Raw genomic sequence first — 13,700 nt, forward strand, 5'->3', positions numbered from 1 at the left:
GATCTCACTAAGTTGCTGAAAGCCTCACTAAGTAGCTGAGGCTGGCTTCGAACCCGTGCGATGCTCCTGTCTCAGCCTCCCAAGCGCGGGGATTACAAGCGTGCCCACCACACCCAGCAAGTAGGAGAGTCTTAAGTGTGGTCAGAGGATTTGTTTATTTGTGTTTCTGTTGTTGTACACTAGCAAGCAAGAATAACTGTCCATAGCCAATTGTTTGTCCGAAAAGCCACACTTTATTAACAGGTTCGAACCTGGACCCAAGCATCTCTGCTCAGCAGATCATGACAAGGGCCCCGTCTTTTGTTAACCCTCCCCTTATATAGCATCTTGTTACAAGGTCATTAGTCATTCTATCAGCCTGGACATTTTTGATATTTATAACTTGAAAAGCAACCATAAGGCACACAACTGACCTGGGAACAGGGTCCCTCCTCTTATGGTATGTTTACTCAGATGTTGAGGAATGAGAGAACGGGGATGTGTGAGTTAGCTGCTACTTTTATTTTACCTTCCCCCAAGGACAGCCAGGGTTCCTTGCCCCATTTGTCTTTCTATCTGCCAGTTAGATAGAGGAGATGAGGGAGAGCAGGCTCGGGAAGGTATACACTTTTTAAATTTATAACTCCTATGTTTAAATTGCCTGAGAAGCATAGATGTTCAGGGGTGGCAGGGGCTCACGGAAGAGGGTCTCTTATCTATGGAATGTTTGTTCAGACACAAGGGCAGTGGAGCTGGCTCCGGCTGGCGTTTGTTCTTTAACTGCCTTGGGAATTTTCCTATAAGTTATTTCCCGTCCTGTGCCTGAATTTAAATCTCAAGAGGAAGTTAAGCTAAAAAACTTAAATTTAAGACTAAAATAAAACTTATGGAATCAAACTCTATTACGATATAATTTCTAAAAACACATTAAATTATTGATCTTTCTAATGATTATAACAAATTTTGTATTAGCAAAACTTAAACTAAGCCTTAATATCTAACTTAGAACAAATCACTTAAAGCAAGGCACAACACTGTGGTACCTATTTTTTTTTTTCCTGATACTGGGATTGAACCCAGACACATTCTACCTCTGAGCTATACCACTAGCCCATTTTACTTAATTTTATTTTTGGAAACAGGGTCTCCCTAAATTGCCAAGAGCTGTGCTAATTTTCTGAGGCTGGCCTTGAACCTGTGACCCTCCTGTCTTAGTCTCCCAAGTACTTATGGGATTATAGGCATGTGCCATCAAGCCAGGTGATAATACGTATGGAATCCAAAGGTAACCCTGACTAAACTAAATAGTCCAAATAGTCCAGAAAACAAAGACTGGTGGACTCTGCTGTCATGGAAAACAACCAGGTGGGATAAGGGTCCCCCACATGATCCATATGGACAAACACGTGACCATTTAGAAGGAGGGTGCTGCTGTAGTGTGGTGTGGGCATGAAGACCCAGCTACCGGGGAGGCCGAGCTAGGAGGGCGGTGTAAGCCCACTAATTTTTATCCCCATCATACTGTGCCATTATCCCCCTTACCTCCCTTCCCAGCCTCACTCCCTTCCATCTGTCAGCCAATCCATCAGCAAACGCCACTAATTCATCATCCCGATTATATCCCAAACCCACCTAGTTCTCCGTATCCATGGCACCTTTCTCGCCCAAGCCTTCGCATCAGCTTCCTGCACTTCTCAACATCTCTGTGTAGCTGTTGCCTCCTTCCAAGCCTTCCTCCACGACGCAGCCTCGGTCTGCAGCCTAGATCGTGCTGCAGTTCTGCTTCAGAAGCTCAGAACCTTCCGACAGCCTCTTATCCGTCCTAGAATAAACCTAAACTCAACTCCTCAACCTGGTCCACAAACCCTGATGATCTGGCTACCGCCTGCTTCACCCCTGCCGACTCCCCGCCGGCTCCTGTCGCTCTGGGGTTTCTTCCCATTGGGCACGCGGGTGCCCAGTCGTGCTCCTCCCTACCTTCCTTCTGCCTTTGGGGTTAAATCCTTGTAAGCTGCAGCTGCAAGGCCTTTGGATGGGTTATTTAGTTTAGATCAATGTGCAGTGATTGAGAGGTTCCCCAAAGAAAGCTGTATTTTAAAGCCCTGATCTAGCAAGGAGCCCTAAATCCAGGCAGATTTTTGGGGAGTCGCTGTGTTGCCTGGTTCTCGACTGTTCCCTTTGCTTCTTGAGTGCGTTCTGAGTTAGTTGTCTCAGATGTGCCCTTCTGTGGGCCTGTCTTGAAGGGCGACCGAATGTGCTGTACAGCTCGGTGGACAGTCAGACATGCTTCTCATCCCTGACTTCAAGAATAAACTGATACTTTGTCTTATCTGATGGAAGCTGTTGTTGTTGTTGTTGTTGTTGTTGTTGTTGTTGTTGTTGTTGTTTTGCAATACTGGGAATGGAGCCCAGAGGTACTGTACCCCCACGTTACAACTCCAGCCCTATTTTTTAGTCTTCTCATTTGTTGAAACAGGGTCTCATTGAGTTGCAAAGGGCCTCACTAAGTAGCTGAGGCTGTCCGCGAACCACGATCCTCTCGTCTCAGCCTCCAAATGCTTGGGATTACAAGCGTGTGCCACCACATCCAGCTTGCTTTTTAATTAATTTTTTGGAGGGGTACTAAGGATTGAACCCAGAGCCATTCTACCTTCTAGCTATACCCCCAGCCCTGTTTTTTATTTATTTATTTATTTATTTATTTATTTATTTATTCATTTATTTATTTTGGCGGTACTGGGGATGAAACCAGGGGCATTCTACCTCCAAACTATACCTCCAGCCCTATTTTTTATTCTTCATTTTGAAACAGGGTCTCACTGAGTTGCAAAGGGCCTCACTAAGTGGCTGAGGGTGTCCATGAACACAGATCCTCCTGTCTCAGCCTCCTGAATGCTGGGATTACAAGCGTGCGCCACCACACCCGGCTTTATTTTATTTTTTTATTTTGAAACAGCGTCTCTCTAAGTTGCTGAAGCGGGCCTCAAACCTGTGATCCTCCTGTCTCTACCTCCCAAGGACTGGGATTACAGGTGTGTGCCACCACGCTCAGCTTGGCAGCTGTTTATAAGTCTGAGACAGAGCCGGGTATGGTGGTACAAGCTTGTAATCCTAGTCCTTGGGAAGCTGAGACAGGAGGATCGCAGGTTCATGGCCAGCCTCAGCTATTTAATGAGGCCCTCTGCAATTTAGTGAGACCCTGTTATAAAATAAAGAATAAAAAATAGGGCTGAACTGTGTAGCTCAAAGGTAGAATGCCCCTGGATTCAATCTCCAATACTACAATAAATAAATAAATAAATAAGCCTGGGACAGAAACATGCACACAGAATGTTCTTATTAACATGTGATTGATTGATTGGAGGAGGGGGCCAGTGTGAAAATAGAAAAAAAAGAAGAAAAAAAAGTTAAAAATAATAAGTGCTGTGGGCTATCGCTTGGTGATGGGGCACCTGCCTGGCATGTGTGTGGTCCTAGGTTTCATCCCCCACACCTCGACAAACGGCCACACCAAAACAAACAAAAGCCTCTCCTATTGCAAAGACTATTAGGAAATATTAACATTTACGGGGACAACCTGCCACTGGACCTCCAAAATAAAAGAAGACATTTAACATTTTAATTTTGTTTCAATTAAAGTTTACATTATAGAACTTGGCTAACTAATGCGTTTACAAGAAAATTGAATCATTATTAAAATAAGCGGTAGTGGGCTGGTGATGTTGTATATACAGCCCTGGGTTCAAAAAATTAATTAATTAAATAATTACATAAACAACAATAGGATTTTTAAATAACATTTTACGCTGACAAAAATTGTACATATTTACGGGGTACATTTCAATGCATTGCACAACGTGTGATGGTCAGATCACCACGGACACATTTCTTTGTGTTGGGATAAAATCCTGTCCGCTGCCTATTCTGAAAGGTCCAGTTGATTGTTGTAAGCCATGGCTGCCGTGCCACCGAGCAGGAGTTTTAAACTCTGAGCTGAAAGGAGCGCACTTTGTGCCGGGAGGTCCTGCCGATCTCTAAAGCACTACCTTTGCCTCCCTTTTTCTCGTGTAGGATGATTCTGAGGTTCCATTTACTGAAGAGGATTATCGAAGAAGAAAAAACCATCCTAATTTTCTGGACCACATAAATGCTGAAAAAATGGTCCTCAAATTTGGAAGAAACGTAAGTCTGGAATCGCAGACCATTTTGGATGGAAGACGGTTTCTGAGGCAGTGTACATGTGCTCTCCTTGCGTGTATCTACTCGATCCCGGTCAAGCCAATGGTTTTATTTTATTTTTTCTCGTTTCAGTTCATTTCATTTGGGCCGTGTGCATGGTTATGATTGCTCCTGGCTTTCACATCAGTGCAACTCTTTAAATCTTTGTTGAGTTTCCTTGTATTTACACCCACAGATCTCTGAGCGCTAAGCTTACCCTACGATGCCTGTCCTTAGGGGCCCCAGCTTCTGGTCCAGCCCCTCCCCATCAAAGGGCGTGTGCATCCCAAGAGGTGACCCATTCAGAGCTAGTGGGAAGGAGGGAACCCGCCTTTTCTCTGTTCCCCAATTCTACTCCATTTGTCTGTTAAAACAACTCAGCAAAGTGCATCTTAAGCTCATTTGACAAGTAAGGAGACAGTGGCTTCCCAAGGCTGCGTTACTTGAGGTCCCATAACTGGGTTTTATCAGGCACTGCCCAGCACTGCTCAGCCTTGGCACTGCCCCCGTCTCAAGAACGCCGGCCCTGTGGGAAAGGGTAGAGCTGAGATTCAGACCACGACGCTCCAGATACCAAGCCCCTGCCCCCAGTCTAAAACTCCACGCCAGAAAGAGTTTATCTTGACACACCCAAAGTTACCGATTATTAAGACATATCTATAGCTGAGACATTCATGTAAACAAAATTAATAGCTTATTATGGCTGTGGGTGCGGATCATGGTTAAGCTCTTGCTTTGCAAGAACCAGGCCCTGGGTTCTATCCCCAGAACAGTAGTGGTGGTAGTAAGAAAAAATAATAATAATAACAACAACAATAACAATAATAATAGCTTATTAGACTTCCACTGCTGTAAGATTTATCATTTTGACCTGTGTCTGTTATAAAATTATTTCTTTTGTCTTTCATTTTATTTTTATATTTATGTTTTGTGATACTGGAGATTGAACCCAGAGGCATTCTACCTCTGAGCGACATCCCCAGCCCTTTTATGTTTTGTTTGTTTCTTTCTTTAGAAACCGGGCCTGGCTTGGTTGTTAGGAGTCTCACTGTATTGCTGAAGCTATCCTCAAATCTGAAGTCTTCCTGTCTCAGCCTCCCAAGTGCTGAAATTACAGGCATGCACCACCACGCCCAGGCCTTTTGTCTTTTATTAAAATAGATGACGGGAAGGCCCTGGTAATGAATAAATAGTGACAGCTGAAAACTTAATGTCCTTCCTAGTGATGTGCCTAGCAGTGTGCTAAATGTTTTACTTATGGTGTCTCCTGTAAACTTCCAGGATCTCGTGTATAATTTTCAAAATTCTTTGAAGTAGGTCCTATGATTATCGTCCCCATTTAAATTACACAGAGCCCCCCAAATCTCTAAAGATTCCATATGTCCCCCATTAGTGGAAGACCCGCAATTAAGTGATCTGCAGTAATAGACCAAAGACGCCACCTTGTGGCCTCAGAGGATATTACAACAGAAACTTCCAACGTTCCCAAGTTCTGCCACAAACGCGTTGACTCTGGCAATACAACATAACACCGCCAGTATAAAACGTGCAAAGAAAATGATGTAGAACTAGGGATTCTAGCCCCTTTTCTACCTATCAACTTGTGGCCTCAGGTAAGTCCTTAAATACTTGGGGTTATCGTGTCTCTCTCAGGGGATCAAACCCAGATCCCTGTACATGATAGGTGGCGCTCGCCCCCCTGAGCCTCATACCCGCTCCCTAACTTTTGGTGTTAAATAAAAGGGATTAGATTAGATGGCCTAAATGTATTCCAGTTTCAAATTCTATAAGTAGTTATTTTTTTAAGTCCACAACCTGAGCTGCGCATGATAACTCACACTTGTAATCCCAATACTTGGGAGGCTGAGACAAGAGGATTGTGGGTTCACGGCCAACCTCAGCTACTTAGTGAGGCCCCCTTCAACTTAGTGAGACCTTGTTTCAAAAGAAAGAATAAAAAGTAGGTCTTGGGGTGTATCCAGGAGGTAGAATGCCCCTGGGTTCCATTCCAGGGCTGCAAAAATAGATGATAGATGATAGATAGATAGATAGATAGATGATAGATAGATAGATAGATAGATAGATAGATAGATAGATAGAAGAAAAAGTTGGGCTGGGGATATAGTTCAGAGGTAGAATGCCCCTGGGTTCAATCCCAGTACCATAAATAAAATAAAATAAAAGAGAAATAAAATCCACAATCTGCCAATCATTTATTTCTAATTCTCTAGTTGAAAATGTGTAACCACTCACAAAAATTAAGTGAATGATAATTCTACAATTATCATATTATTATCATCCTAACATCTTTATTATAAAGGCAAAGGCAAACTTTTCTTTTCCCTTTTTTATTTTTTGTGGGTCTGGGGATGGAACCCAGGGGCATTTAACCTCTGAGCTACACCTCCTGCTCTATTTTTTATTCTTTATTTTGAAACAGGGTCTCACTAAGTTGTGGAGGGCCTCACTAAATAGCTGAGGCTGTCCGCGAACCATGATCCTCTAGTCTCAGCCTCCCGAATGCTGGGATTACAAGCATGTCCCACCACGCCCAGCTCCAAACTTTGCTTTTGTGGGGGTTTGAACTCAGGGGGATTCTACCTCTAAGACATACCTGAAACCCTATTTTATTTTTTGTTTTGAAATAGAGTCTTGCTAAGATGCAGAGGCTAGTTTTGAACCTGTGATCCTTCTGTCTCAGCCTCACAAGTACTAGGGTTATAGGGATGTGCCACCATGCCCAGCTCAAACTTGTCTTTAAAATGATAAAAATCAATTTTAACTATAAAGATCTGTTATTTTTATACCCAGATTTCTTTCGTTTCTTTTTTTCTCCCCAGTGCTAGGGATCAACCCAGGGACCTTGTACATGCTAGGCAAGAACTTTATCATTGGGGTATATCACCAGCCCAATTGTGTGTATGTGTGTGTGTGTGTGTGTGTGTGTGTGTGTGTGTGTGTAAGTGTGTGTGTGTTTTACTGGTGATTGAACCCAGAGGCATTCTACCTCTGATCTACACCCCCAGCCCAGTTTTGTTTCTTATTTGGAAACAAAGTCTTGCTAGGTTGCTGAAAGCCTCACTAAGTTGCAATTTTATTTGTATACTTTTTTATGTACTATCTATAATCAATCAGTTAGTAATACACTTAGGGCTTTTCTTCTTAAGCAAGTATAGAATAGCTATTAAAAGTCATAGGAGGAAGCCAGGCGCACGCTTGTAATCTCAGCACTTGGGAGGCTGAGACAGGAGGATCGCACAGGTTGGAAGCCAGCCTCAACTACTTAGTGAGGCTCTCAGCAACTTAGTGAGACCTTGTTTCCAAATAAAGTATAAAATAGGTCTGGGAGTGTAGCCCAGAGGTAGAAAGCCCCTCCTGGGTTTTCCCCTCAGTACCACAAAAAGAAAAAGTCATAGGAGAAGCCAGGCGAGGCGATGCACACCTAAGATTCCAGTACTTGGGAGGCTGAGACAGAATTGCAGGCTCATCAGCAGCTTAGCAAGACCCTGTTTCAAATTTTTAAAATTTTTTTTGAAGGCTGGGGTGTAGCTAGCTCAGAGGTAGAATGCCTCTGAATTTAATCTCTAATGCAAAACAAAGTCATAGTAGAAATATTTATAAAGTTGATTAGATTTGAATGTTCAGCATAGATATATAAATCTCATCCCCAATTTTTCATTATTTGATAACATTATCACAGAAAATAAAAAATTGTCATCTTCCCCATGACATGGTGTGCATGGCCACCAGTAAGAGGGCCACATGTGAGATATGGCTTCACCAACATTCAAACAAGCCAACCAGCTTCTGGCTTTCTCCCTTGGGCTTTTTTGAAGCTGATACCAGTAGGTTGGTTTTACTTGCCCGTGAAGTCACAGGGAGTGAGTATCAGAGTCATTATCTGCTGTGCACAGTACTCCACGCCGTGCAGCCTCTACAGGCCCACTGGCCCCTGTGGACTAGAACACTACGCATACCTCCTCCAAGCCGGTCTGTACCCATCCAAGAGCAGCGGGAGGCGTCTGAGCCCTAACTTGACCAGCTTAGGCTCAGAACCTTTGTCCACACTGTAGTCTCAGCCAGAGTGACCCATACAGGGAAAGAATCAAAACATCCCTTAGCTGGGCACGGCACATGCTTGCAATCCCAGCTTTTGGGAGGATGAGACAGGAGGTTCCGGGTTTGAGGACAGCCTCAGCTAATTAGTGCGGCCCTTTGCAACTTAGTGAGACCCTGTTTCAAAATAAAGAAAAAATAGGGCTGGGGGTGTAGTTCGGAGGTGGAATGCCCCTGGGTTCAATCCCTAGTACCACCACAACAACAAAATCCCAAAACAAAGCTGTTCACAGTTACAAAAGCTTTACTGGAACCAATTTCCTCCTTGACTATTTTATCCAAGAAGACAAGTGAAGAGAGCACATTTCCTAACTTTACTTTCCTTGCCCCACACCCATGTCTAAAATCTTTGGCCTCTATTTCCTTCCCTTCATGTTGAGTCCTCTTTCACATGTCTCCCCCAATTTCCAGTTTCTCAGCTGTACTTTTTCTCTTTCTTTCTTTCTTTCTTTATTTCTTGTATTGGGGATTGAACCTAGGGGCATTCTTCCTCCAAGCTACACCCTCAGCCAGTTTTATTTTTTATTTTGAAACAAGGTCTCACTAAGTTGCTGAGGCTGATCTCAAACCTGCAATCCTCCAAAGACCGGGAGTACAAGCATGCGCCACCACCATGCCCAGCTCAGCTGTACTATTCTACCCACCCATCCTCTAAAACCTCAGTGGTTATCTATCGACTCTCAGCAATTCAGTCCTACAAATGAAAGAAAAAAAGAGAACAGAGTCCCACAGTCCCCTCCAAGGGCACGCTACCAATGACCTATGACCTCCCATTAGACCCATCTCTTAAAGGCTCCAGCACCACCCAATAGCATTGAGCCAGGGACCACGCCTTTAACACCTGGGCCTTTGGGGACATTCCATGTCCACACTAGCACAGTGATGTCACTCCTCACTGGCCCCGATTCTCCCACACAAGGCTGTTGTCTTCTTGGGCTTCATTTTCAGTTCATTATCCCCTCCTTTATCAACATCTAACTCTCCAAAACCTAATAACAGTGAGAGTGGTGCTAGAGTCTGCATGCGTTCATTAGTAATCCTACTGAGGACTGAGGATGTAGCTCAGTGGTAGAGTGTTTGCCTAGCATGCATGAGACCCTGGGTTCAATCCCCAGCACCACAAGAAGGAAGGAAGGGAGGGAGGAAGGGAGGAAGGGGAAGGAAGGGGAAGGAAGGAAGGAAAGAAGGAAGGAAGGAAGGGAGGAAGGAAGGAAGGGAGGGAGCAAATCTCACTATAATCCACCGTATCCACTACACTATTCCGTTGGGTGATGGATTAGCTAGAAGAGACCAGTCACACACACACATAAAATCACAAATCCCTCTCAGGTGAGATTAAACCCCCACTCTAATTAACCAATGATGTATAAAAATGCGAAGTAAGGCGTCTCTGGTACAGACAGAGAGGCCCGAGACTGAACTCTGGCTCCATGAACGTCTGTTACGCCACCGCGCCTAACCCTCCCCTTCAGAGCCAGGATGAAGTTTTCATGAATAACAACTTTGGTCTGAATTTAATTAGAAATCTTAATTAAATCGTAACAGCGGTCAGAGGCATTGCTGAGTAGTGAAGGGGGCTGTTTCCCCCTTTAAGGGACACTGTTTTTGTTCTAAAAAATTCCCAAGAAGGCTGAGTTAATGAAACTTCCTATCATGCTTATTTATATTTTGTTTCTGTGTTACTGGGGATTGAACTCAGGTGCATTCTACCTCTGAGATACACTCAGCTCTATTTTATTTTTTTTTAACTTTCGAAACGCTCTCACTAAGCTGCTGAGGCTAGCCTCGACCCTGCGATCCTCCTGAGTACTAAGATTACAGGCATGTACCACCTCACCCAGCACTGTGCTCATTTTAACTACTCAAATGACTTAGTTCAATATGAGTAATCATTTTATATTTGTTTTTTCCATATTTTATTCAATAGGTCAAAAAATTTGCAACTTTCGTCGTTGCTGCAGGACTCCAGTATGGTGTAGAAGAAGGCATCTTACACACCTTTTTTAAGGTATAACTTTTTAATGACTGGAGATATTTTTTTTAGTGTTTTATAGGACTGTAGCTGTATGCCAGTGGTTAGACTGATAGCCTAGCATGTGTGAGACCCTGGGTTTCATCCCAAGCACTGCAAATCAATAAATAAACAGTATTCTACTGTAAGGATATACTGAAGGTGTTTGCCATTTCTTCTAGACGTGGCCAATTCAGGCTAATAACTGAAGATATGCATGTCTACCATGACTGCTCACGTTTATTTTCCATCATTAACAACCCCAATAATAATTTATTATTAAGAATAATAAATGAGCCGGGCGTGGTGGCGCACGCTTGTAATCCCCGCGCTTGGGAGGCAGAGACAGGAGGATCGCGCAGGTTCGAAGCCAGCCGCGCGCGCTGGCTTAGGAGACCCTGTTTCCAAAAATGAAAATGTAAAAAATAGGTCTGGGAGTGTATCCCGGAGGTAGAAGGGCTTCCAGAAACCCCAGTACCACCAAAAAAAAAAAAAAAGAATAATAAATGAAAGGATGGATATCTATTTATTTATTTATTTATTTATTTATTTATTTATTTTGCGGGTCTGGGGATGGAACCTAGAGGCTGTAAATCTCCGAGCTACACCCCCTGCCCAATTTTTTTTTAATTCTTTATTTTGAAACCAGTCCTTTTATTTATGAGGCATATATTGATGGCCTCCCAAGTGCCAGAAACTCATACAGGTGCTCGGGATTCAGTAAAGGTGTGAAACTCCAATAAAGAAGAACAAAATTATGTACTTCTCAGGGAAATGGATGGAACTGGAGAACATTATGCTAAGTGAGATTAGTCAGTCGTAAAAAGTAAAAAATCATTTGTTCTCCCTACTATGTGGAGGCGGGAGAAAATGGTTCCTAGGAGGAACTCTAGACAAGGAAGGAGAAACCATAGATGAGCAAATAAGGCGACCTAACTGAGGGGGTTGGGGAGGAGAAGAGGGAAACTCCCTAGTGTACATGATGTACACTCATAAACATCAAATCACTAAATCAATCACTAAGCCAAACTTGAGAACGAGGGAGGGGGAGAATGGGAATCGGGGAAGGGCTAAGTGACTGAGATGTGCACGTATGCCTCCACCATCTTGTACCCCATTAAGATGTATGACTACAGTGCACCAATTTAAAAAAAAGAGATGTGGAGCTTACACTCTAGTGGGGTGGAAGACATATAGATGGTAAACAAATGAGCCGGTGAATGTTGAATTTACCCAGTGTATAAACACGCTACGGAAAATGAGGAGACAGAGAAAGGCAGAGAGTGCGGGCGGGGGCTGGGGGCGAGGTGCCACCTTCCCCGCGATGGGTGAGGAAGGAAGATTTGCAGGAAGGGCAGTAACTACTTTGCTTTTTGGGGAAAGGCCATTCCAGCGGTGGGAACTGTCTCCACAAGGAACAGAGGCAGAGCTGTGCTGGCCGTGTGTGGGGGACAGGGAGAAGGCCACGCAGCTGTAGGTGGGAGAAGGCGGCAAGGAGGTCAGGAGATCTCTGTGAGGCGGCCGAGCGCAGCCTTGCAGCCCGTCGTGACAGCTTCGGCTTTGCCCTCTGAGCCATCTGAGCGAACACTGCACTGTTTTGAGCACAGAAGTAACCTAATCCATGCAAGTTTTAAAAGAAGGCGTCTTCTGCCACCATGTGAAGGATGACCACTATAGAGGGGCGAGGCAAAGCACGGGGGAGGGAGACTCGTTAGGAAACGGTGCCTAAGGCCTGGCTGCAGATGGTGGCCACGCTGAACAGTTCAGATTTGGGATGTACACTGAAGGAGAGTCATTGAGACTCGCTCGTCTTGGGTGTGAGCCGGGCATGGGTGATTGCCTGTAATCTCCGTACTTGGAAAGCCAACGTGGGAAGATTGCAGGTTCGAGGGCAGTCCCAGCAACTTAGCGAGACCCTGTTTCAAATAGAATAAGGCTGGGGACGTAGCTTCATCTACATGCTGATGATGTACATGATGTACATTCATAAACTAGCAAACTTTGGTACAAATTCCCAGTACCAAAAAAAAAAAAATCTTGGGTGTAAAGGTGGCTAAAAGAAAGCGAAGGGTCACTTGAAGGATTATGATCTACGCAGCGAAAGCGCAGGGAGTTGCAGCTTAGCGCCGTGCTAGGTTAGGGGGCGGTGAGCAGCGGGAAAGTCAAGATCCCAGTTGGGTCCTGTTAGGACTGAGATGAGAGAAACCCAGATGTAGATAAAGAGTAGGCTGTTGGACGCAGACGTTTGGAGATGAAGGGAGCAATCAGATTGGACACATAATCTTGGAGCCATCAGCACCTGGGAGGTGTTTGGACCAGTGGGGCTGCATCACTAGAGATGACCCTAGAGACCAGGAGAGGTCTGGGGACTGTGTCTTGAGATGCTCTGGTTTTGGAGGTTTCAGGAGTGGGAAGGAATCAGGAAAGGAGGCTGAGAAGGGGGTGCCCAGGAGACAAGAGGAGAAGGGAGAGAGAACACCAAAAGAGTCAAGGTAATTGGGAATCTGAGAGGAGGATCGCAAGTCCCAGGCCTGTCAGTTAATGAAGCCCTCAGCCACTTAGAGAAACCCTGTTTTAAAAGTTAAAAACAGCCGGGGCTGTAGCTCAGAGGTAGAATGCCCCTAGGTTCAATCCCCAGTATCCAAACAAAAACAAAAATATAAAAAAAACAAGCCAGTTGCGGTGACACATGCCTATAATCCCAGTGCCTGGGAGGCTGAGACAGTAGGATCACAGTGTCGAGGACAGCTTCAGAAAGTAGTGAGACTCTCATCAACCTAGTAAGATTCTTTTTCAAAATAAAGCCAGGTGTGGTGGCCCATGCTTGTAATCCCAGCACTTGGGAGGCTGAGACAGGAGGATCGCACAGGTTTGAAGCCAGCCTCAGTAACTTAGTGAGACCTTGTTTCCAAATAAAGCATAAAATAGGTCTGGGAGTAGAGCCCAGAGGTAGAAAAGCCCCTGGGTTCCACCCCCAGTACCACAAAAATATAAAAATTAAAAATAAAAATAAATGCCGGCCATGGTGGCATACACTTGTAATCTCAGCATTTGGGAGGCTGAGACAGGAGGATCTTGGTTTGCAGCAAGTCTCAGCTACTTAGTGAGGCCCTTTGCAACTCGTTGAGACTCTGTTTCCAAATAAAGACTCAAATAGGGCTGGGGGTATAGCCAGAGGTAGAAAGCTCCTGGGTTTCATCCTCAGTACTGAAAAAATAATGCACTGTTGCAGAGGATGTAGCTCTGTAAAGCATTTTCTCCTCATGCATGAGACCCTGGGTTCAGTCTTTGTTATCAAAATAAAAATAAAGCTGAGCCTGGTAGTGCATGCTTGTAATCCCAATACTTGGGAGGCGGAGACAGGAGGATCATAGGT

General features: G+C 44.4%; 1 protein-coding gene across 4 annotated transcripts in view; it reads left to right on the top strand.

Moving 5' to 3' along the window:
• The window catches only part of AK7 (adenylate kinase 7), a gene marked incomplete at both ends in the record, with an annotated part of 79,464 nt that overhangs the window by 16,686 nt on the left and 49,078 nt on the right, over positions 1–13,700 (top strand). For all 4 annotated transcript variants that reach the window (XM_080706904.1, XM_080706905.1, XM_080706907.1 and 1 more), the window contains 2 exons: positions 4,051–4,161; positions 10,241–10,321. In XM_080706904.1, the coding sequence (XP_080563030.1) occupies positions 4,051–4,161; positions 10,241–10,321 (192 nt within the window). The remainder of the gene's footprint in view (positions 1–4,050; positions 4,162–10,240; positions 10,322–13,700) is intronic.

Source organism: Muscardinus avellanarius (assembly GCF_963383645.1).
Source record: "Muscardinus avellanarius genome assembly, chromosome: 12".
In the NCBI taxonomy this organism is placed as follows: domain Eukaryota; kingdom Metazoa; phylum Chordata; class Mammalia; order Rodentia; family Gliridae; genus Muscardinus; species Muscardinus avellanarius.